At 46.2% G+C, this 26,090-nt stretch overlaps 1 protein-coding gene and 1 long non-coding RNA gene across 6 annotated transcripts in view; one reads left to right on the forward strand and one right to left on the reverse strand.

Moving 5' to 3' along the window:
• MAML3 (mastermind like transcriptional coactivator 3) overlaps window positions 1–26,090 on the forward strand; it is a 1,010,390-nt gene that overhangs the window by 557,942 nt on the left and 426,358 nt on the right. For all 4 annotated transcript variants that reach the window (XM_069630891.1, XM_069630892.1, XM_069630894.1 and 1 more), the window contains exon 2: window positions 4,339–5,859. In XM_069630891.1, coding sequence (XP_069486992.1) covers window positions 4,339–5,859 — 1,521 coding nt within the window. The remainder of the gene's footprint in view (window positions 1–4,338; window positions 5,860–26,090) is intronic.
• LOC138516076 (uncharacterized) overlaps window positions 1–26,090 on the reverse strand; it is a 114,119-nt gene that overhangs the window by 1,448 nt on the left and 86,581 nt on the right. The window lies entirely within an intron of this gene.

The raw sequence follows: 26,090 nt of genomic DNA on the forward strand, positions 1-26,090 counted from the left end.
TTTTGAAATTCCACTGTGCTGCTGTGCTCTAGAAAGTTATTTGGCCAGCCTATTTGCAAAGTACATTTTTCTGTGGATTTATTTACATAGTTGATTATTCTTGACACATTTTTACTGGCAAAATCTTATAGGGAGCCAATAGTCCGACCTGTGTATGGAAGTACAGTATTGTAGCTGAGTTTCATACCGTCCAAACCCAGCCAGGAAGCAATGGAGTGCTGTACATGTCTTTGAGGGACACAAACGAGAAAAGGACTGGGGGGGTTACAACATGTGGCATGGAGTGTTTCAGCCATGGGCATGAGTTGTGGTCCACGTTGCCCTTCTTACCCTCAACGACACGCACTGTGCACACTTTATTCCTAGCTGGCTAGTTCAATGATACATTTTTGCTTGGGTACTGCACTCTGATAGCGTGAAGCCCTCGGATAGTTATTACTATTAGTTATCTTGACGCTCTGTTCTGGCGCAGGCTCTCCAAGCCGCATAATGCAACGAGTACTCTGTTCTCTATAGATCTGGATCTGCGCCCCTTCGCTACTCGGTTAATCTGCGCCACAAAAGCTCCTGTTGCAAAAGATGTGAGCAAGGCCGCCTTCATTTAAATGGTGGTATCTAACTTCTGACGCCCAGCACGTGTCTTTCTGTTTCCTACACGTGTCTTGGTGCTCTGCTTTCCAATAGCACTTGACACACAAGTGACATCGAGGGCATATACGACATAAGAGCGCCTGGGTCCACTGAGTCGCTGCAGTGCAGGGAATGAGCCGGAACAAGACGGAGCGGCGCTCCGGCAAAAAATGTCTCGCAAGTGCACTGCTTCCGCATACCCAGAGGCAAGCACATGACTCGCCCAGGTCCTACTGCCTTAAGGAGTAGACCGCTTTCAGAAGACTCAGCACAAAGCACTGCCTGGTCAAATGAAGGCAGTCTGCTTGTTACATTGCACGCACGAGTAACCCGTTTTTCAACTGAGTTTTCAGAAGACTGAGCACTGCAGGCAGAAACTGCCAAATCCTCACATACAGTGTTGCAGCTGTCAAGACTTCTATAAATGTCCTGTCATTTACAGACATCTCTTTATTATGGTGAATATTGTGACTAATCAAAACAAAATAGTACATTATTCACTTGAAAGGGCTTCTTACTGATTCACTATAAGACATGTTTAACATTTAAAATTGTCGTCATTATGGTGTTCCCATAATGCTCTTTGCAAATCGCTTGGATTGGGTTCTCTGAAGAGATACTGTGTTGCGCAACCTGGCAGGGGACCACGCCCCTTGGCCCCGCCCCCTCCTTCCCACAACTCCGCCCCTCTAAAGTGGCGACAGTTCCCCCAATGGATTTTTTCCATTTTCAGCACTGAATTGCAGGCAATTTTTATACATTTTACTATCTAAGATCATTAATTGTGATTTAAATTGTTGATTAGAAATGACCAAGTATAGTTTCCAAATAGGAACAATTGGAACAATTATAATGCTGTTCACTACTTTACATTATACCACACGCCTTCAGCTAAATCGGGCTAGTGTGGTTCGTTGCCATGCAGACATTGCTTACCTTTCCCTCGATTTGTTTCCATTTATGAATGACTGTTTAGCTCCTCAATATGTAATCCAGCGGGATTATATACGTGTTAATCAACGAACATTCAAAGAAAGCCCTGCTTCAAAAACGATGTCGAACTGCTCAGGATTTGCCCTCTGCAAGGATTGCCCTCTTGCCTGCTGCAAGGATGTTCAGAGCATCCTGTCATGTTCCCTACGGTCCTCCATGGAATTTATAACTTGATGCAGAATCAAGCACTTCTAGAGGGCCCCCCCCCCCCGCCCGAATCCTTATGTTGCGGTAAGAATGACAGTGCCCTCTGTGGGATTTTTGGGTGTGCCCCAACCGCCTGCCCCATCCTCCCGCCACATACTTGTTCTCGACTGTCAGCCGAACAACAGAACTTAGCCCCCTGCTCGTCTTGTATTGTGTTTAAGGGCTGCGCTTGGCCTGCCTGTGATTCTTTAATAGGCGCTGGCCAGACCAATACTTAAGCTTACATGACACTGAGTTGGAGGCTTCAGCTCAGTGTCATGTAAGCTTGAGGCAAGGCGCCCTTTATTTGCAGCGCACAGGGGGCACCCTTGTACGGCCACAACCCCTGAGCACACCTTGAGCCTGCGCTGATGATAGACCTAAGCACCGTACAATGCTCGAACGCCTGCACTGTCCCCTCCCATGCACGATAAGGAACCTCATCCCGTGCGCTGCATCTATAACGTGCATCTATTGGATTTTTTTATGCGTTACACTACAATGCCGACTGCAAACTGTGTGACCTTCTAAACAATTTGTCACAGAAAGAGTCCTCTAAAATGTACTCTTTTAATCCGTTGTTAAATTCTCGCAGATGTGAACCCCCCGAACTGCACTTGTTTGGTTCTGGCTGTCTCTCTACGCCTGGTCGCTCCCGCGTACTTGCAGAAAATATTTATGCCCCTCCAGTTCAATTATTCACCAGCCACCACTGACCATAAAAAGTATAATACACTTCCTAGATAGAGCTGACCGTTTCACTATATGTCAGAGTAGTCCAAAAGGTTTTCAAGTCTGTAAGGGTTAGCTGACCCTCTCCCTCCTTGCTGTGCTTGTCATCATTTTTGGCCTCCTTTGTTCTCCGGGATTACTCCTCCGCGAAGGGATTTACTTTTTAATTATTTTACTGACACTGCCCCTGCTGAAAAAGCAACTGCATGCATGCCCCCAAATACCAAAAGGGAGAACCCTGTTTTCTTCCTCAACACATCTCCTCCTTCCCTGTGCCTGCGTGTGGCTTGGTATAGTGTGTGGTATAGTGTGTTGTTTCGGCAGAGATCCATCAGGAGTCAATGGCAGGGCATGCTTTAGGTGAGCATGGTCCAGCAAATCTAAATGGTATATACCTTTTGTTTATTGCCACTATGTGTTAGCCCGCCACTAGTGGTAAAACAATGTAATTCATACAAAGTAAGCAAACCCTTCAATGGTTAGTATGAATGCGCCCTCTTTCAGTATGAGGATGGATGGATATGGCTTGCCCACAAGTGTCGACACACTACCATACGATCGTCCAAGGCACTCTAATGACCAATGTCTGGCTAGCTAGACCGACAGTAAGAGGTTGAGGGAGTTTGCTGATCGCAGTTACATAGTGATTGGTGTGTACCATTTAAAGGCCCATCCATGGCACCATTGGTGAGGTTCACCAGTGAGGATGTCGGAGGGAAGCAGTTGAATTGGTAGTGGATGATACATTATGCTGAGTTTGTAGGGTACCTGCTCCGCACCGTGGTGCCTTTGGAATGTAGTAGGAAGAACCAAGGAGGAAGGAGCAAGAGGGACTAACAGATGGTTTTGAGTGGTTGCAGACTTTTTACCAACTAGTAGTCCCAGCTTCGAAGAGCGGGGAAGAGTAAACACGCATTCCTACAGTTCTCGTTATACATTTGCTGGCGTGTTTCCTAATCCGCCATTTTACATTTACGTGCATCCGCGTTTTATTAAAGATAGGACTGCTTGAACTCACGTGTTCATTTTCAAACCTTCCTAAGAAGAGTGTGCTAAATAAAAGGTGTACTTTGGCATTATTGACTCTGACGTTAATACTAATAGTTCAGCAACATGAGCAGCAGTGAATATACAATGTCATGGCGTTATGTTAGAGAGGTATTTGTATGCTGCCAGTCTGACAGTGGTGTGGCATTAAACTGCCGTTGGGCGCCTGAAAGACACATTTACACATGCCTGTGAGTGGTGATGCAGGCCGCCATCTTGGGAGCAGAGATTTTGCATAGCATATGCATTGCTGTTAGATTGTTGGCTTTCTGTGCGGCAGGCACTGGAGCCGAACACTGCTCCCTGGTCAGAAGGTTTCTGTCCTCGAGGTTTGCTTGCCATTAGTCCAGTTTGGTCACTTTTGGGCATTTGTTGCCTCGACCTTCGGTGTGGTCTGCGTTATTTTTATGTAAGTTGATGGAGGGGAAACTGGAGGGTGTGCCGCATTGAATGCACGCCCTTTGATTTCAAATGGTTGCACATTGCCTGGGCACTGTGTGTTGAGGTCTGGGTGATGATTGGGATGGTGCCTGTAGGACGCTGGGCAGTGGCATGTAGAGCATTCTAGTGTGAAGTCACTAAGAGCTCTCTATATATTATGCACGTCATACCTTTGTGGGTTTGCCTTCTCCCAAGAAGCATTTTTCTGCACCTGGTCCCTGCGACCCCTGTTCATTGAGCGAGTACTGCTTAATTAAGGTATTTCATGCTGTGGCCACTTTTATAACCCTTCCCCTTTATTTCTTTTAGCTGCAAGAAACGGTGAAGAGGAAGTTGGAAGGTGCCCGCTCGCCAGTTAATGGAGAACAGCAGAACGGGATCTGTGATTTCGACTTTTCTCCAACCAACAAGCGGTCGAAGAAGGACATACCCGGGGTAGACCCAATCACCAATTTGCCCAATAATATGCCCTTGCCTTCTGTCTCTCCTCTTCAGCAACTGGATATTAAACCATCGTTGCCGTTGCAGAACAGCGTGCCTCATTCCGGTGGGCTGGAGGACATGGGCAAGAATGGCGGCCTGCCCGATATCAAGGTTCCTGCCAATGGCTGCAGTGACTTGGAGGATGGGTTTAACATTCTTCAGTGCAAGGACCTGAAGCAGGAGCCCCTGGATGACCCGGCATGTATAGACACTTCTGAGAACTCCCTGTCCAACCAGAACAAGTTGTTCTCTGACATTAATCTGAATGACCAGGAATGGCAGGAGCTGATCGATGAGCTGGCTAACACTGTTCCTGAAGATGACATACAGGATTTGTTCAATGAAGACTTTGAGGAGAAAAAAGAGCTGGAATTTCCCCGGCCCACATCTCACACCCCTATTCCTCAAGAGATTTTGAGTGTGAAGAGTGATCCCGCCCACTCCCCGTTTGCTCATATACCTATGGGGTCACCACAGGTGCGGCCTTCATCTTCGGGCCCTTTGTTTTCCAACATCAACACAGCCTCCAGTATACCTTCTGCTTCAAGCGCTCCTCCTGCCCCAATCTCTGCCAACTCTCCGGCCAACTGTGCTATCCACTCCCCTCAAACACCAAACCAGGCCCACACACCAGGCCAGACGCAGTCCCGTCCTGGAAGTGGGTACATGATCAACTCCGCAGGGGCTGGGGCAGGCTCTGGGCCTGCACCCGTGACTGTAACAAGCGCCGACTTGTCGCCAGCTGAGCAGCTCAAGCAAATGGCAGCGCAGCAACAGCAAAGAGCGAAGCTCATGCAGCAAAAGCAGCAACAGCAGCAGCAGCATGTAAGTCAAGCAGCGAGTTGGTCACCAGTGGGACCACCAACTAGTCCATATGGAGGGCCATATACAGAAAAACCAAATAGTCCAATGATGTATCCCCAAGTCTTTAACAACCAAAACTCTATTGTGCCTCAAATGGCAAATAACCCTGCAAAAACAGCAATGAATAACTACCTACCTCCAAACCACATGAACATGATCAGCCAGCAGCCAAATAATCTGGGAACGAATGCTGTACACAAACAGCCCAACATGCTCAGTTATGGCAATACAAAACCTCTGACCCATTATAATGTGGACATGAGTCAGAGAGTAACCCCACCAATGGCCACCCCAAGCAAGAATCCCATGATTCCTTACATACAGCAGCAACAGCAACAGCAGCAGCAGCAACAGCAACAAGCAACACAAATACAGACGCAGATAGCACACTTGAGCGAGGAGCAGAAACGCATGTTAATCATGAAACAAAAGGGACTTATGAGCCAATCCATGGCCTACGCAGCTCTTTCATCTCACGGTCAGGTAAGTGAGCTTGGCACTGTGTGCTGGGTCATTATACATGTTATCTTTGCAAGCACTGTAGAAAGCATTTGGTGCAGAAGTAACCTCAGCCATTTCTGTTGTAGTGTAGTAGGCGCGCATGACTAAGTACCGTTTCTCTATAGATAAAGGCCTAGCTTTCTTTCATGTGAACTATCAAGTAGTTTGGGACCGCACCACCTTCTAGTGCCAATGATAGACATGTTGAGTGGCTCTTATCAATGAGCGCGTGTTTAGCTAGATATAGCCGCATTATATGATTGGAGACTAGATCACTTACGTGGTCCAATTGGAATAATCAATGCTTGGAAAATTCTAAAGTTTGTGAGCCTTCCTGTCAGAAGCTTGTATTTATAGCTGGGTGAGATGTGGTCACTGTGCCCGCTATGCTCATGGCTCCTTTGAATGGTGCAAGTCCGACCTATGGATGGTCGCAGAGAGGCCCTTTTAAAGCCCTATATGATATATACTGATAATCCTAGCGACTATCCAATGACTTGCCCCAGAGGTCCGCTTGTTGTGCATGTTTTCTTTCTAGAAGAGAAGAAGTGAAGACGTGATCATGTGAATACCCTGCCTGACAGTCCATGTACGGCTGCTTCCAAGTAGAATCAACTTCAGAAATAAATATAATGCATGTGGTGCAGAATGCATTCTATTCTATGGGGCTGGGCTAATCGACCCACTGATTAGTACCAGCAGTAGGCCACTTTTCTGAATAACCACAGTGAATATGCATGAAAACTATTAACATGCAATGGAAAGTGTTGGGCATCGAGTCTCTTTCTGACATTTCCCTTTACTTTCTTCCGAGGCCTTTATATTGGGGTACACTCTTCTCAATGTTGATTTTAATATGAAGTAAAGCATGTGAAACAAGCCAGCTTTAGCGTTGCATCATTGAGTGCAGGATTGGAGGGGGGACGGGGGACGTTCATTAGAAACTCTGGCACTGTGTAACACCACGTTCGAGGTAAATTGACCCTCCAAGACTTGCCTGTCTCAAGGTGTATGTAGAGTGCTTATGGAATAAATGTTCCGGGGAGTGAGGAAGGATTATGAATTCAGTTCCAGCAACATTGCACTTCACCGCTTCCACAATGAGCAGTGTTTTGGGGTCACCACATGGATCAAAGGGGAGGGGAGACATTTCTTCCCTCCACTAGAAAGATAACATGTTACTATTCCAGATTGCCATTATGCACAGTGCTACCTAGAGGACACTTGCGTCACCCCCCTCAGGCTTCAAGCCAAACGTCGAGTGGTTTATTCCAGTCAATCCCGTTCAAGAGGTAGAGCGCATGGTGTCGGCTGCAAAGCACCCTATGCTTCACTTTTGCTCATACACATTATTGACTAATCATTTGTTGCAGGACTATAACTGATAGTCCAATGATTTCCCTCAAATAGATAGTGTCCCACATGTTTTTCTCCACTATTATGACATTGCGGTTTAGGGGAACAAACGTTCCTCTTTACGTAATATCCCCAGGGCAATGGGAAACGAGTTTATCCACTGGTGCCAATAGGCTCAAGTACTCTCCTGGCTCATGGACAATTTCTCCAGAGAAGCAGACCTCCAATTCTCCTCCAGTAGTGCAGATTTCTCTTTGAATTGTGCGGCACAGCAAGCAAGTCATTGCAAGCACTGCCCCAAACAGCTGCTGAAGTGGTGCCCATCCCCCACCCACAAATCAGTGAGAGCGGGAAGGAGAAGAACCTGCCCATTGATGTTCATGGGCGGCATGCGATTCGCTCCCCCCCCCCCCCCCCCCTGAAGTGTCCCAAAGAGGAGCATGTAAATCACTCTAGAGATTCGAGTAGGGGGCACGGTTTGTCTTCTGCCCTATCCGGCGTTATGCATCATCATTATTCTTTTTTGCGTGATCATATGAGACCACCTCGAAGATGTAAATCTTGGAGAACCTAGTGGGTGCAAGACAGGAACATAAACTTGACCCTTCAACCTACTGATCCATCTCAGGCTGGTCAACCTTTTCTTCACTATTTTCAAAGGTGCTTCCTCTCGCTTGCACTGTGGTTAAGCCACCTTGTTATCCCTATCCACAAGCAGAATGGTCTGGAGGAAACTGAGATACCCTCCCTACCACTTTGCTAGTCTGAGGGCAGGGGGAGGGAACGCTGGGCAAGTGTGCTTAGTCTTTCCAGTGACACACTCTGTTTCAGCAGCTGATGATTACTTTTGATGCTTCAGCTTATATCTAGAAACATTTTACATCTGTGCACAACATAGAGAATCAGACTGAAAAGTCTATACAGTGTGTGTGGTTCCTGTGTAACCGTGTACACAGGAACACATGTCAAAATCCTCCCAGGCAGGCCTAGCAGCTGGTCCACACAGCAGACTAAATCATGCTAATGGGGTCACTGACTATAGGACTGTGCTCACCTAATTTGCCACCCCCAGAACGGTATATATGAGTTCTTTAGGAACAATAATAAACAGGACTGTGCAGGCTATATAATGAATGCCCTCCTTGACGCATTTCAAACTCAAAATTCACAGCATGGAATGCGTCCCTTGCAAGTTCTGGGGAACTTAGGCCCAAGAGTCAGCAACGCAACCCACGCCACAGAACAATTTGAACTCTAGCTAATGGATACCAAATATTTACCGGTAATATCAGTTACAACAAAGTCCTTGCTCCTTGCCCGCCCAGACCAGGGTGTTCTTACATAGTTCCATAGTATCACTTCACATTGTTCATACAATACCATTCACACTCTTGCCCTCCATGAAACTCTCAGGGCACACACACCCAAACCCTTCATCCTCTCACATGTATTTGCTGCGATTGTATATGCTGTCGCCAGTCCTACAACTTCCTTTCCACAGAGTTTGGGGTAAGACCTGCTCATACAGCTCCATCTCCTTCTCATATTGCAAAAGAGGTAAGACTCCAGTGACAGATCAAAACCCATCCCACACAGGCTAGTTGCGATGTGCCTTGATTTTTAAGACGATATTGCATTTATTTTTTACATCTACGGGAATCTGAATACACTTCCAGAGGACAAACGCTTGCTTTCAGAGTTTAAACACACCAAATTGAACAAAACTGGAATTAAAAGGGCAGGGCCTGCCTTAAAAGGGTAATGTGTTTAGGTCAATCACTGATAAGGTGAGACCCAAACACACAGCGTCAACTACTCCTGAAACCTCATATGGGTTGAGACATAGAGCAGCTCCAAAACCATTCCGCACGGGCTCCATAGTTACCCTATATGATGGCTTGTACCCTTCCGCTGTGGACAAGAGGTCAATGTCTGCTCCCTCTGGGCTTCGCTCATGCGAAATGCTTCAGCTTATCCTCTACGCCAGGTAAAGGCGATACCATCTATGATCTCATAGGAATCCTCAATAAAGAAGACAGCCGCTGAAGGGAAACCAGTGTGGACTATTCTTCCAGGAGAAGCAAACTGCTTGAACTCAGCTGGTAAGCTCAGTCTACACCCAAGAGTCATCCTGTGGCTTGCCATGCCAGTCCATTGCTCCAAAAAGTGCTGGTTCTATGTTGTCACCATGCAAGGTCATCAAGGTTTTCACACAATCTGAACCAAGGGGCCCTGTATCAACCAATATACTAGAGGAAACTTAGCTTTTCTTATATGTAGCTTTTTTGACCCCATCTAGATGCTAGCATAAAGCCCCAGTTGAAATTCAATATGGCTTAGACTGGGTATCTGCCTCTTGGGGGTGGGGGGACAAAGCTTGCACTATTTCTGCAGCTCCCCTGAACTCCGGCAGCCCCCTTACATAATCCCCTCAGTCATTTACAATACTCTGGATGTCATCTTACGCACGCTGACCTATCATTGGGTGCATTGACCAGTTCTTGCTCACGACGTTCCTTTGATCTGTAAGGATGCCCATACTGGCAAGTTCCTCATGCGCTTTGGCATTGTTGACATGGCCTTCCTTGGCTCCTGGTGGAATCTTCCATACTGATCTCTGCTTTCAAGAAGGGGGAGCACTCACATTTTTTCATTGCTTCACTTGTGCACTCGTGCCTCTCAGCAGACCTGCAGCCAGTCACCTACCCATAGATGACGCCTAACCTCATACCTTCCGCCTGTTAGCAGACAAACTAAAGGCCTGTTATACGGAACTTCGCTTGTTGCGACTATGCTCCGTTTCATTCGTCATTTTCATCCCTCTTGTAACCTTGTAGTGTCGTTTGTCTTCTGCCTGAGCAGTGTAGGTCCTCATCTGGTCAGAGCATTAATGATCATGCAGCCTGGGTCGTGTCTTCTGATAGCCCCGCAGTGTAAACGAGGTTCCTGCTCTTGAGCTGTACCATCTTGAACGCCTCAAGGGCTTCCTGTCCTTCCTAAAGCATAAAACCGAACACCAGGCTACAGGCAAGAAAAGCAGAGAACATTGTTGACTTGTCTTGTGAGGTCAACACAGTGGGGTCCCTTTTCTAATGGAGAGATACGTGCTGCAAAGGATGCCGGGGGAAGGCGGCTATGCATTGCGTGCCTTTTGATACACTGGCAAGGATCAAGTGCATTTCACTTCTGCCGCAAGTGTGTTAAAAGAAATAAACTTCATTACAAATAAAGAGGCACTTAAGGCAAACAAATAACTGTAAGAGGAATGTTTCAAGAACACTCCAGCAGCGACGGTTGTTTCGAATGATGTTGAGTGTACACACAAAGAGTGGTGAAGATGGAACTGAAATGGAGAACTAGCAGACTCTCAGTAGCCGGAGCAAGCTGTGGACTTTTCTGTGCATGCTGCGTAGGTGTTTCTATGGCAGGCACACTGTGACATACTCTCCTCGTCCACTTCGGAATGGGTAACCACATGTTTACACTGAAAGGCCAGGATCTAGTACTTTGCTCTACGCCCTGGTGGCTGACCCTTAAACCTCCAGCCACAGGGTCATAGTTTGATCATTACTGATCACACTACACTGTGACTTAAAAATCACAAATGCGCCAACTGTGCAGGAATTGAGTTCTCTGTGCATTTTTCGGTTATATGAATGATCTGACTTTATTTTTGCCGACCTGCACTTACGTCGAATATTTTTTTTACTGATTTTCCCACCTTGTTACCAACAAATGCAGGGGGGGGCACCCCTCATCCCCCCTTGCAGTTCCTACCCCCACCCACATAATTACCTTATCTCATTTTAACATCATCTGCATTTTGTGGCAAAGTAAAGTGGAAAGAAAATCGGTAAAAAGTGATTCAGTGAAAGTGGAGGTCGGCAAAATGGGGCTGGACCGATTTTGGTTGTATAAATTATTTCTGACTTGTTTTTGCCAACCTACACTTGCGCCAAAATATTTTGTATTGATTTTTCGACCTTTTGTTTACCGAAAAATGTGGGGGGACCCCCCCTTTACACTTCCTAACCCTTGCCCCCCCATATATACCCTATCCCAACTTCCATCTGTTTTTTTATGGCAAAGAAAAGTGGCGAAACAAATCGGTAAAAAGTGATTCGGTGAAAGTGTTAGTCTACAAAAGTGGGCTAGGCCAATTTTCCCTACTCTATTTCACCATGATCATCACGGCACGGGTATTATAACTCGGTGGCAACGCGGGGCAACACAGATTCGAATCTCGGGTCCGCGCTTAGAAACCTCTTCGATATTAAGCGCGTTATAAATAACCAATTATATGTTATGTTTCCGAAAGAAGCCCCAGAAAAGGGACCTTTTCATTTCCCCTTTCCCCAACAATGTTCCCCTTTCCCTTTCATTCTGCAAGTGTGCTACACTTTCCGTGATGTTGAGAAAATGATTTAGGAGCAGCTTCTGGATGATATTGGACCATTGAAAAATGCAACATTACGATGCTTGTCTGGGCCATTGATTTTTTAATATGTTAGCCACACTCTAAAAGGGAGGTAACATTACCAAATAAAAGTACTGGGCTACTTCCTCTGCATTATTCGTTCAGGGCAACAATGGGCATCATGGCGAATTTGTTACCACATAGGAGAAGCAGGTGTGGGGATTCTTGGGTGATCTTAGCAGGTGTACAGAGGAGTTTGGCTGGTGGGAAATCTCTGCCCACTATCGCATGCATGTATTTGTTAAGAGATCTGTTTAGAGAGACTGCTAACCATGTCCTACATCAATCTGGACCCCATCAGCCTATGTCCTTGAGCAATGCACGTGCCTGTAAGCGTGAGGATGGCACCTGAGCCACATCCCTGTCAATCACCACAGGAGCCTGCTTTGTTTCAGCAACAACTGGGCTTTTATCAGGTGGGTGCAGTACAGGAGACCCTCCATTTTTGCTCTGAGGCTGTTTTAACTGTGCCACAGAAAGAGAGGGCAAGTCAGAGAATCTCATGCGCAGGTTTTTATTCCTCTCGGGGCTGTCTTGAGCTGGTCAAGCCGCCAGCCATGCTGATTGAGGGACAGGATTGGAACGTTCTAGTACCCCGTGGGTAGGAAGCCACACAGGGTTACTTGTCATGGCATGAGGGTGCAGTTAGGAGCTTCCTAATCTTGCTCTTGGCAGACCCGTGCTGTACTGCAAGTCTACTGAAAAAGGAGGTGTGACGCGGAACAACGCACAGGGGGCAGTGGGGTGTGAGCAGCCCCAACATCTTGCTGAAGTCTGAATATACAAATATTACATTTTGCATTTTAAAAGTCTCAGAACAATCTTGGCTATAGCCTTGTCTTCCATGTTTTCGCTGCCGTTAGAATGCCACGAGTACAGTTCCTTGGTACCGCTGGGTTTAAAAGGACAAGTCACTAGGGTGGTGTGTTTTATTTTTTTAATGGGAGGCTTGTTTCTCAGCTTTGGCATGGTTGGCTCGAGTCTCTTTTACGGTACTCACCCAGCGACCGCGCCTTTATTTGCATACCATTCAAGAAGGCATCAACCTTTGCTTGCTAGGTTTCCTCTGTGTCTTACTGCACCCTACCTGCTGGATTCCACTCCTGTGATCTCCACTATAAATGTAGACTATGGGTGTTTCCCTCCCCACCCCCCCTTAACCACGCACGGCACTGAGTACAAGCAGAAGCAGGATACGTACTGCAGTATCTGCAGTTGTACATCTTGGAGTACAGGCCTTGGGTACACCTCTTTCCCAGAGGCTCCTTACCGTCACTCATTTACACAGCACTGGAATTAGCCGCCTTGCCTCCATGTGGCTCAATTTTTAAGGAGTCTCAACCGAAGTTCTGAAAGATAAAGGCTACGGTTTGAATTCTGCTTAATGTTTTGGCGTGCAGAATCTGAAATGTGTTCCCTGTCCTTCCCCACAGGTGTCCTCAACTTTACATCGTTTCGTTGTGTGCTATCAGATGAGGCTGTGCTTATTTACTCGTGGCCTATCTTTTTCTTTGTTCGTTGTACTTTCAAGTGAGATGGCCTCCGACAAGTCTTTGTGCCTATGTGTATAAATCCTCGTATATACTAAACTGTGCTTGGTTTTCATGTTCTACCCGTTGGCTTATTGTCTCTGTGGATACTGAATTGGGAGTACAGCAATGGTTGCATGTGCTCCGCTACTATCAACTAAAAAACGTATATCCCTAATTTATTGCTATGTAAATGGATGCAGCCTGTGATATGAATAAGCTAGACCCTTTAGTTCTACAATAGGACACATGCATAGTTTGCACATTATCCATTTATTTCACTGCTGGGTGAGGGAAGCCTGTGCTTCAAGCAAGGGTCTTGCTGCCCCCCAAACTGAGGGCATTCTGTGTGCATACAATGTGCTACCTGCAACTATAAGGCTGTGTTTCCAGTTGAGACTTTTCGATGCAGCTCTTTGGCCAAAAAAAGCCAGTGGAAAACTGTGTCCTTTTTTGTTCCTCCTACTCTTGTGGCCAGACTTGTAAATTATTTGGTAAAGTACAGAGAAGTCTTGCCATTGGAGATACCCCTGCTTAGCTCGCCATGAATATAAATAATTGGACAAAGGTTTCAGCTGGTTGGAGTTATCTGGGTCGGGAATCCCAGTCTACCGCGCGCCTTGTTTATGAAGTATTTGTATGTTGGCCCGCAGCCTTGCTCCTGGTTTGTCTGGGGACCAACTCCGGGGTTCCCAACTGGCTGAGTGAGTTGGTGGGATGGCAAACCTGTGGATAATATCGGGCGCTGGGAGGATTCAATAATCCATGAATATAGCTGATTTGCTAGAGGTTTAAGTTCATCATCAGGTCAGAGGAGTAATAGTGGTGTTAGTCATTTGTTGTTTTATTGTAGTTGTCAACAAAAACACCAGAACAGTTTCAAAACATTAAGTTGGACAGAAATTGCCAGTTTTGTTCAACATAGGTGAGTGCACACAGCCGACGCGCGTTTCGACCTAAGTCTTTTTCAGGGCCAATAAAGTAGAGATAAGGCTCTGGATAGAGCTGATGGGTGGTCCTCCCAAGTCAGGGTGCCACTGGGGCTGGATAGCCAGTTCTGGTGCTGTGTCGGCATGTCAGCGCCGAGTTGCGCTGACATGCCGACACAGCACCAGAACTGGCTATCCAGCCCCAGTGGCACCCTGACTTGGGAGGACCACCCATCAGCTCTATCCAGAGCCTTATCTCTACTTTATTGGCCCTGAAAAAGACTTAGGTCGAAACGCGCGTCGGCTGTGTGCACTCACCTATGTTGAACAAAACTGGCAATTTCTGTCCAACTTAATGTTTTGAAACTGTTCTGGTGTTTTTGTTGACAACTACAATAAAACAACAAATGACTAACACCACTATTACTCCTCTGACCACTTAACTCCCAGCGACCGATATTATCCACAGGTTTGCCATCCCACCAACGAAATAATTGGACAGTTTGTATTTTGTCAAAGTGCTCATCCCGCAAGAGACTCCAAGTACGTACGTAGCATTCCAATAGCTCTGGGGTACTACCTCGATACATTTGAATGGTTTACGAGATTCCCAGCTTTGTTCAACACAAAGCATTACCTTCACACCTACTAACACTGCTCGTTTTAGTTGAAGCTGTTGGCAGGTGGAACAGAAGATGTGGAATTGGTTAAAGATTGCTGGAGCACCGAATCTAGGCTTTTCTATGGTGTCCTTTTGATGGTCGCAAAGCACCCATCTCTACTTGGTTGTCAGATCAATTAATCCTTTTCAGAGTGTGATGATTTTGAAGGAAGGCACATCCAGGTGTCGATGCGATTGAGCTTCACCCATGACTGAAGGATTCACCCAGAGATGCTGACCATGTAGTGTGTCTCCACATACAGAGAGATGGGGGCCAGAGCATTACTGCACATAGGGTCCGAGAGAGCAGAACAAAGAAGCACACACTGTCACAAATTAACTTCCGGTGCACCAGTGGTCCAGGGATGAATATCGGTTTCTAAACCATCAATCAGCCCCACACCTCTAGTACATCAGAAGGGATGCGAACAGATTAGAATACAAGTAAATTATAAGACCTTGTCCAATTTCTGGTAATGTGGACGGAACGGCAGGCTTAACTCTGCGAGGTTGTGGATGGTTGGTTAGTTGCAAAACAGCGAAAATACAATTACCCCCCAATGATAAAAGGGACTGTCCAGTCAAGGTTGTATAAACATATCTACTTTATTATTACTACAACAGAGAGTTCTAGCACACTACAATTACAACCCACACTGTAAAGGAGCACAGAGTCACAAAGGAAAGGGATGCACTCTGGCTACTAACATGAGGGTAGTTGGTAATCAGTCTTAAAGTTCAAGGTTATTGGTTTCAGCACCAAAGAGGCAAAGGGTTGTAACTGTCTCTAGGGGCCTTCGGAGGAGGACCAGGGGGGCAGAACCACAATGTACCTTGTGTTGATGTTGTCGAGCACCAAGAACTTCTTCAAGGCCGTTCCAGAGCATTTTGCAGCCCGTAAGACCGTGATAGTGGTGGGAGACAGCTGCAGGTACCAGGTGGCAGCCAGTTCGGCAAGCGCGGCTGGATGGACGTCTGCAGGCTGTCCGGCACGGCGGCTCAGGGCCAAGAATCGTTGTCTCAGGGCTGGTTGGCTGATCTGGAATGCTGGTCAACGCCTCTTGGACGGCTCTGGTGACTGCGGCGTGACAACAGTCAGCGGTGCAGCTGGATGCGGTTCGAGAACTCGACTATCTTGAAATTGTCCTTAAAAAGATGAACGCTGGATGATGCTTGTGTGGCACTCCTAGCTTCTTTGCAGGGCTCGTGTCCTTTCAAGGTGGACGGGCCAAAGCTCAGGAGAGTGTTTGCAGGCAACGGCCTAGTCCCTTGTCCAGAGACTCTCCGGCACTTCCCACCTAGGAAGCTTGCTGTCAGAACCTAGCAGGGCACACTGTGTGCTGGCTGGGTACCAGTTCTGGAGCTGCTGGATGGGTCCTCTGACTGCGGTATCTCCCTCTGTTCCCTGGGCAATGTTTAGGGGAGGAATCTTGCTTCTCTCTTGGAGCTCCTGGCCTTCCTTCACTGGCGAAAGATGCAAGGTAGACTGCACCTTCAGCTCGGGTCCAAATGAGTCCTTGCTCTTACTCCTTGCAAAATCTTTAGATGATATGATCAGTGAGAGGCTCAGCCCTCTTCTAAAGCTAAATGGGGCCCAGGGATTGGTGTAGGCCAAGCCTAACTAAAGTGAGCCAATCCTGCGTCTCCACCAACAATCTTCAGTGATGCTTCAGGTCAGAACCAGAGCGCTTGGCAACAGACAGGGGACGGATGGCAACATATACTTCTAAGTCCCACCCATCTTCCTGTCTGCTCTACATCTAAGTGTCTCCCTAATTAAGTGAACCCTATGTGGCACTTGATCACATCATGGGCCTCCTTTGACGTTGCAGGTTGCAGGCAGACTTTCGTCTCCTACAATTCACATACTTCCCAGCTCTGAAAGGAATGGTTCCAGACAGGACCTTCACTGCCCTTTCATATCAAGGAGGGTTGTGGTACCAAGTTGACTCATTGCATTACAAAGAGGTGCTCGCGACTGGTCTCCATTGACACTTCCTGCAGCCAGGCCTCCCTGAGGCCTGCAAATTAACATTCTTCAGTATTCGCCACCACCAGCAAGGTTTGACAATGGAGATGCAAATCCATGGGGCCTTGAAATTCTAATCGGGCTGCCCACTGCCAAAGGCTTTTGATGTATCCACGGCTATCAGCTATACATGACAGGGGAGGGCAGCGCTGGTAAGCTGTGTCCTCCCAGAATACATGACTATTTTTCTGCTGTGCTGTGAACGTGGAAAATCTGTGTGGGAATGGCCCCACATATTTTCAGAGGTTGTTCTCCCATCATTCCCATGCCTTCTTTTAAACAAACAAAAAATTCCCAGGAGAGTGCACTCTTTCCATGCGGATGGTCGAATCCCTCACAAACACTGCACAGGGGTCGTTTGCATGCACAGGGGAAGAGGGCATAGCGTAGTTAAATAGGCACAGTCTGAGAATGCCCACACATGACCCGAAGGCAGAGCGGACATGCTCATACAGGCTTAGCAGAGCATAGTCGAATGCACTGGAATACCAAACTGTGCTATTGGGCAGAGCATTGGTGCATGTACCGTAGAGGCAGCAGGAATACCATAGATGTACAGCACTGAGGCAGATTCCGGGCACGTCGGCAGAGCACAGATGCACAAATTGAGGACTGATGACAGCACATATTCACATACAGGGGCCACCTCAAATCACATGTGGAAGTTGTAATAGCTTTGCGTAATATTCCGAGTTGGCGCATGTAGACTGTGACATTATATTTGTTGTTGAATGGGTTGAATAATTAATTAGATGAAGGATGATATTTTCTTTCAAATAAAGATGGCAGATCTTACTCCTCTAAAGCGCATGTGTTTTGAGTCAGGTTGTTGGTTATTGGGAAGCCCAGGTGGCCACAGCAGCATACATGCAACACAGGTCTTAATGGCAGAGCAGATGCGCACACACATGGGCGGATGGCAAGACGGGCATGTCTGCAGTTAGAGGTGATGACGCAAGATGAATGTAGATGTAGATGGAGGTGTGGATGATTTAGCGAGTATGCCCGTATCCTGGCTGCTGGGGGGCGGGCAGCCGGGCAGAGGTGCGCAGGCAGCGGTTTCATGCCAGCTTCCCAATGCACATCTTGGCTGATGACTGAGCCTGATTAAAAACCTAGATGCGTGCACCGTGGTTACATTGGATCCGACGTTTTGGGGTTAAATGTTGGAATAGGTGCTAGAAATGTTTAGAAGTTTGAGCTCTTGTGATATATAAATAGCAGGATGTTTGTGGTAGGAAAATGGGTGGATTCATTTCCACCATTCCACCGCTTAGCAAGAAAATCAAGCATGCAGAAGTAAGAAACATGTCAGGGTGTTGGTGAGTAAAGTATGCGTTTTGCTGTGGGTGTGAAGATTGCCTGGCTTCCCGGGAGGCCCGGGTAATGGCCCTCAAGCCTTCGTTCCTAGCGAGGCCTGCTTTGTTGTTTGAAATTAAGGTATGTGGGTGAAAGAGAGCAACAACACCGAGAAGCGTCTCAGTGGAGCAATTGTCTGCGTTCGTTTTCTTTCACATGTGTTTAGGATGTAGAGTTGTGCAAAGCAGCCGCCGCGGGAAGAAGCTGTGTCAAATGTTCAGCTTTTGTTCCTTGGAGTGGTCACACTTGTAGAGGACGGCTGACTCATTGACACTTCTTTCCCCTAATGTACATGTAACGCTGTGTGTTCTCAACTAATGGCACAGGACGCTAATGCGGGAAACTGTTGGCTTGCTCAGCCTTACAGACCAGAGCGATGTATTAAAAAGCATGTGCATTGTAGAAATGCAGATAGCTGGGGCTAGAGTTAGAACATAAAAGCTTTTAGGTTCTTGTTGACATGAACTTCACCCAGAAGCTGGTGACAGAGTTCCCGCTGATGGGGTTATGAAGGAGAAGTGCTTTGGAATGAAGGTGTCTGCATAGTCACTGTAGTAATATAAGGGTAGGGTTTTGCTATGTCCTGCCGTGTGGGTCAGTGGGAGGATCATGACGTTCACTCGGGCTGGCAGTCAGCACACCCGAGATGCGGGTGAAGAGAGCCTTGGTGGTTATGTTGTCACCAACCACAATCCTTTAGAGTGCAGCACATTTTACTCTTCTTGATCAGCTTTGTGCTCTGGGACCCCCAACCGGCCCATAGAGTTGGGGTTTGCCCAGAAGCACTTTAAGACAAGAAAGCAGCACCCGTGAGATGGATGGGGGTGCAGATTAAATACTCAAACACCAAATCAATAATGACAACTCGACGGTTTGGCAAAGGGAGTCAGTTTAATGACGAGCACAAAAAACGGGGAGTTATGAATATCAGCAGTTGCTCGATCTTCCTTCTCGCTTCAACTCCAACGAACTTCATAAAAATCATAACATTTATACTGAAAACTAATCATCATTGATGTGTAATGCTTAAAAGTTGACATACAATTCTATTGGTTCAGGAAAGGTAACTTTACTATAGGTACTATATCTGTATATGGTAACGAAGTGAGGGGATTGGGTAAACACTGTCAGGTGGGGCATCTAAGCCCTACCTTCAAACTAGCTACTGTAGGTGTCACTAAGAGTACGACGTCTCATTGGTTCTATTAACTATAGGACCCTAGATTACTTGGTCCCTTGTGATTGGGTTGGCACCAACCCCACCCGTACTTTTCCACTTTGCTTATCAGCACGTAGACTAATGAGGCCAGGTGCAGGAAGTAAGTCTGTACCCCAGCTTTCCTTCAATTTATGTTACAGCCATTTATCATCTTAGTGGCCGTGTGTCAATTAATGCCTTGTAGTTTGCCCTTGAGTCTGCCTCTTGGTCTGAGAAAGTTAAGGAGGATGGGTCCGATAAGGCTCCATGCGTAGGTGTGAAAGGCTTACTTCTGCTCGCTCGGCTGGTCACGTGGTTCAGATACTGTGAATTCGCCTCTTCTTCATACAGTTTGCTGTATTTGACTTTCGTTTCACCCACCACCTGCCTTCGGCTTCTTATCTTGACCCTTCAGAGCAGTATATTCTTTCTTTGCTTCAATTAATTGTAGCCACTGTTCGTCCATCTTGACAGATACGACCTTGGTTCTCCAGGCACGATTTGCCTCTGCTGAGTTTAGTTTCTGCCACTGTAGTCGCGATTTCGCCAAATATGAAACTCTTCTCGTGTGGCCTTTTAGTAACCTTTTGGTTGATTTTGCTTCTTGTGCAAAGTGGAAATATGCTTATATAATGTACTTCTTTGAGGTAGATTATGTATGGTGGCACTTGCCGCACTATCTTTCTACTAAGCATAGCAAGCCGCACAATTTTCTTAGCTTTCTTGCGGTTCCAAGCATATGTACATGTGTAAACTTGGTTGAATATCTTCACCATGCTCATGGCTTAGCTTCTTACGTTTCATATTGTCCTTTCACTTTAGGTTCACGATATCCTTTATTCATGGCGTTTCGCCTCTTTACGTCATTCTCTGGTCTTCATTTCTTATATATGTGAGTCAGTCCAGGTTTTTGTGACGTCACCATTCATCTTCCATGCAGACCTTTTTGGTTTCTTCAGGGACTGTATTTAGACGATCTTCATTTCGTGTTATTGGTTGATATGGCTTCCTCAATGGACAACTTACTGTCCATGGTTTCCTTGGTACTGGTACTTCAATAGGTGCTGTTCTTCTGATAGGTACTAGACAGAGCCCCACTGCGGCTCTCTGCTGGTTTATTTGCTCATCATACATCACATATCTCGGTGTGAACTCTCCTGGTACTTCAAAATGGACGGTTGGAGTGCAGGCTATACTTGGGACCTCCTCTACAGCTTCTACGTAAATGGTCATCAGTAATCATTGCAGGGTCCCAGTGATGTCCTGGTCAAAGCTGGCCAGTTGGCCATGATATGAAAAGCACTGGATTGTTTTCCAAAGCCTTCACTAGAAGGGAACGCTGCAGCCAGGGCTGTTTATCTGCACACCCCCTGATAGAAAGAGGCTCATCCAACAGGCTGCAGATGATTTTTATTTTGGAATAGGTGGCATAATGGATCCAGCCCTTGGTAATATTTCTACTAACATTAGAACGGGTCTCCAAGATTGCCTCAAGGCCTACAAAAGGCTGATGTGTCATCTGATGTTGGTAGAGTAGTGAGAAAGGAGAAAATACAGTAAATAGCCATTAGCTTCAATTGTTATGCATGTGTCATCCTCTGTTACATCGTGCGGGGACAGGCATAAATGTTGAAAGTGGGTGGGATGCGGAAGTGCAGACCCCTAAGGGCCTTAACAGGTCATCGTGGAGTATGACAAGGTGTGCTTTCATTTGGGGAGTATGCTTCTCTCTGCTAATTGAAGGATTAAAAGTAGCTAGTGGCACCATGAATTCTCAATCATTCTGTTGAGCATTCTCCGGAAAACCGGATGGTCTAGACTAGAGTGTCACAGGAGCATTGGAAGGGAAGTTCTTCCTTCTCAGCCTTAGGGAGGAGTTGTACTGTCATCTAGCATAGTACTCTGTTAACCTACTTCCCTGCTAGGAGCCACACAGATTGTTATTTTTGCTGTAAAAAGGAAGTTGGGTATGATCAGATTTTTCTAATAATCTTGGAGTGAGAAAACTATATTAAAAAATAAACTTTATAAATCGGTTCACATTACACACCACCAGCGAATAGTATACAAAACAAATAGAAAGGGGCACATCAGAATAAAATAAGACAGGGGGACAGCCCTTACACCAGTAACAAGCAGTGTATATCAACAAGTTCCTAATTTTGCAAAAATGTTAAACACAAGAGATACAAGCACAACCCACAAATTGCGAGGAACGATATCACAGAATCCCCCATCCATACAAGCATTGTAATTCTGTACCAGGAAGTGGCACTACACACCCACATTCAACCTTTCAACCTATATTGACTTGAAGACAATCCAATGGAGGCCCGACTATCATTCAACGGTCATCATTCACTACCCCATCTTCAGCCATGGCATTCCTCTATGGTTTCCAAGTTAGTAGAAAGGATTTCACTGGATCCCAAATGTTACCGGGGCTCGAAAATATAGAAAGCTATTTCTTCGCTCCCTTGGCTACTCCCGGAAGCCACCCAAACATACAGCAGAGGATATTCTGAGGCACATCTTGATCTATCATCCGACCGGTCATTGCAGTTACCTGTCTACAGAAACTCGCCAAGGAAGGGCACTCCCACAGGGCATGGAGAAATCCAACATTCTCAAATCTACACATGGGACAACATCCATCTGCACTTTTATAAAATTTCCTCTGAATCATCAGGGACAAATAAGCCCAGTGGAGAATTTTAAATTGTATGAGCTTAAATCTGGAACTAATCGCTACTCGCTGGGTGTACAGACACATTTGATGCCACAGCTTGTCTCCAGGTTCCTCCCCTATATCAGCCCCCACAGGGATCTACATGGTAGAACTGTCCTAGGAGCCAAGCTTAATACCATCTGATAAATTGTAGATACTACCCTCCTAGTGTTAGCAGAGTTAACAAGATATGGCAGAATGAGAAATACCAGAGGCTCTGCAGGACAACACTGTGACCAGGCCCGAATCGCCTCTCGAATCCTGAAGTATTGGAACACCAACCCATATTCTCCCCCTAACTTGGTCTTAACCTGTTCCCAGGAGACAAAATTCCCATCTGCATAGAAATCAAACATATTATTGACCCGAGCTGCGACTAATCTTTCTTAATCACCCCTTCACATGTTTGGGCCAGACAGTGAATACTCCACACACTAAGCTCTGAGTTATATACATGTACAGAGCACGATTCCGGATCAGACGGTCACCTATCATTGTTCTATATAGATATCAGGTTACTCGGCAGAGAATGTGGATGGGCAGGCACCGTCCCCCACCCCTCTCAACCCAGACATGTGGGAATGGTTGGGATCCCGGCATCCAATAAAAGGCAAATGAAACCTGGGCGGCCAAGTAATATAGCTCTATATCTGGCACATTTAACCTCTCATCTGTTCCCACGACCTGGTGAGTACTTCCTATTTGATTCTGGGCTCCTTCGGGCTCCACACTAGCTGAATCAACCACAATCTAAAATCTTTAAAATATTGAGATCCGGGCCATAAAGGAATATTAATAAATAAATACAGAATCCTAGGGAGGATCACCATTTTCATAATCGCTACCCGGCCCATAAGAGATTGGACGCGTAGTCCATCTATCCACCTTCCAGCAGAGCGACTCCAGATATGCCCCTTGATTATCCTACAATAATTGGGCTTGATTCCTACTAACCTTTACGCCTAATTACTGAGTGGACGTCTGTTCCCAGTGAAACTGCTCTACTTCTAAGGGCTTTCCGGGTCACTTCATTTAGAGAAAATAAAATCGATTTAGACCAATTTACCTACAACCCAGATACTCTACCAAATGCTTCAGCTTCCTGTGTGAGTTAAATTATGTTCAGGATCCTTAATATATGCGATGACATCAGCATTAAGAGATATTAACTCCCTCACTACCCCCCATTGCAAGCCCCTGTGTCGGTGTAGAGTTCTTAAGATAACCGCAAGCGGCTCCATGGCCATTGCTAATAAGAGTGGGGACAACAGACACCCCTGACGCGTCCCCCGTATCAGCTGAAAGGATGCAGAGCGTTTGCCAAAGAGACCAATCCATGCAGTAACACCCGAATATAAGACCTTAACACAAAATAAGTCATATGCCGGAACCCCACACTACTCAGAACTGTAAACAGATAATCCCAGGCAACATAATCAAACGCCTTCTCCATATCCAAAAACACTCCAATTGCTTGCACAGAGGGGTCGATCTGAGCCAAAACCACAAACCGTCTTTGCAAATTGAGCTCTGTACACCGACCCGGTATAATGCCTGACTGATCCAAATGCACGATGGACAGGAGGAAGGGAAGCAATCTATCAGCCAACATTTTAGAGAGTATTTTTGTATCATGTTAAAAAGGGATATCAGTCTAAAAGAGGAATAATCTATTGGGTTCTTGCCAGGCTTCAAAATCAAGGAGATGATCGTCTCACCCAACATAGGAGGCAGGGAACCCAACTGCATAACTTCCTGCCACACTTGGATTAAACTATCAGCACCTTTACAGCCGTATTCTTTAAAAGAAACTAAGAGGTAATATGTCAGAGCTTGGAGCTTTAGACGTCACAAGATCCTTAATTGCTTTCATAATGTCCTCAACAGTGATGTGGGCGCTTAATGATTCCTTGACCCTGAGTGAGAAAACTATAATGTAGATTGGATGATAGCTGTGCAGGAGGTAATTCATTCTTTATTAAAGAGGTAAGCCAGGATGTGATCAATGAAGCATATGAGTATGGAAGCCTGATGGAGGAACCAGTCCTTCACAATGCTTGAGGGATCATTTGAGTGAAACTGTCTGTTCAGTGTGTTCTTTGGGTGGAAGTTAAAAAGTGGTGGTGTTAAAAGGAGTGAGACACAGGTCTTTCTGGGTCCAAAGATGCCGGGACATTTTTGTCGTGGGGTTTGGAGGGCCTGTTCAAAGGGATGGCATTCCTCATGGATTACATCCTCTTGTGAGCAACATGATTTTTTAATGGTACGTATCACACTCCATGCTTATGGAAGATAGCCGAAGGCACGGCCACCCACCTGCACGCATCTGCTTTCATACACTACTCTAAAGCACATCGCACAACACCTCTGCCAAAATAATGTAGCTATCCTCCATGACAATAATTTGGTCTAGCTGCACACATAATGATTCTCCTGTTCTCACATACTCTCCAGACTACCTCACAGCACCCATCCACATGCCAGCTCTAAATCGGTAGCTAGCAGGGACTTGCCCACCCCTGCCTATCTTCGTATTGGCTAAAATGCACACACACGCATTCTAAACTCTTCTGATGAATTTCCAATACCTGGACTTCGGTACCCGAGGGCGTTCACCTAAAGCGCTTTGAGATCAAACCAATGGGAAAAGGTGCCATACAAATGACCATTACATTACATTACATGGTCAGTAAGCCATTCTTGCAAACTGATTTTGAAATTGACATTGCTGACTTGGAGAGAGAGAGATTAAATCAATTTGTGTTTTTAAATCTGCCTCTACCAAATACTGGGAGTAAATTGTATTTTTGGCTTCAACCTTGACTACTTAGTAGGTTTTTCCAGCTTTCATGACCAGCTCTTGGCTAGTCTGTATCAACTGCACCATGCTGTGCCTCCAACCTGAGCGCATTGTGCAGTCGACTGAAAGCTCACAGACTCAAAAGTATAAATGCGCATGGCCACCAATTTGTCTTGTGTGACCTTGGTTGTCAGGGTACATCCGTTTCTTATCCTGCCTGACCGAGATTTTGGCAACCTATAGGTTAATTGCGGAACTCTCATAGACCAAACGTAAGGTGTGTTTAACATCACACATACCAACTAGCATACCCTCTATGGTGGTAGGATCTAATGAAGGGTTGTGTCGGACTGTCCACCCCTTAAGTTTATCAACAAGTCCAGGTAGTAGTACTCAGTTAGATCTCGTATTGGTGCAATAATGTGATGATCCAGATAGACATCGTGAAGAACTTCACTTACTGTTCTTTTTAAGAAACCTTAAACGTGGCTTTTTGGAAACGAGGTTTGAAAGCACAATATCGATTTTATTTGGTATTGTCCCCTGGTTGTCTGAGTCTGAAAGTACAAACTTAATGAATTCCCTTTTCCTGCAATTATGAACACTTAATAAAACCCCAGCCCCATCACCCTCTCCCCCCCACCCCCACACACGGCTCCCCTTTCGTAGCATGCACTCCACCTGCATGTTCCTACTAGGTGGGCTTTGGCTCCTTTGCCTCAAATATTCCAATCGGATACGGCCCGGCCCTATCCCCTCGTTTTCTCCTAGTGTTCGGAATCGTCCCTCCATCAAGTACTGTCCAAGGTATTCTATTGCCCGTTTGTCAATTCGGATGCCATTTGCAGGGGGATGGGGGAGTTTGGAACCTGGCTGTTTGGCCTCCTGCCTGTTTTCCCCCTCCCATGGTCACACCAGAACCGGTGCTAGAGGGTTTGGTCCCTTGCTGTGAGCTCTTCCTTGCACCCATCCCCCTCACAGTTAAGCATCTTCTTCATCTGGTGCATCTGAGTAGTGTGGCTGCTATTTTCTGGCCACCTTGTTCTCTGTGGGAACACTATGCACCATGTTATAATATCTGTGATTTGAATGCAAAACGTTTTCCAGTGAGACAGTCTGAGTCAAAGTAATATTTGTGGAATTTTAG

This window comes from Ambystoma mexicanum, chromosome 6q (assembly GCF_040938575.1).
Source record: "Ambystoma mexicanum isolate Mex_15411 chromosome 6q, UKY_AmexF1_1, whole genome shotgun sequence".
Taxonomy (NCBI): Eukaryota; Metazoa; Chordata; class Amphibia; order Caudata; family Ambystomatidae; genus Ambystoma; species Ambystoma mexicanum.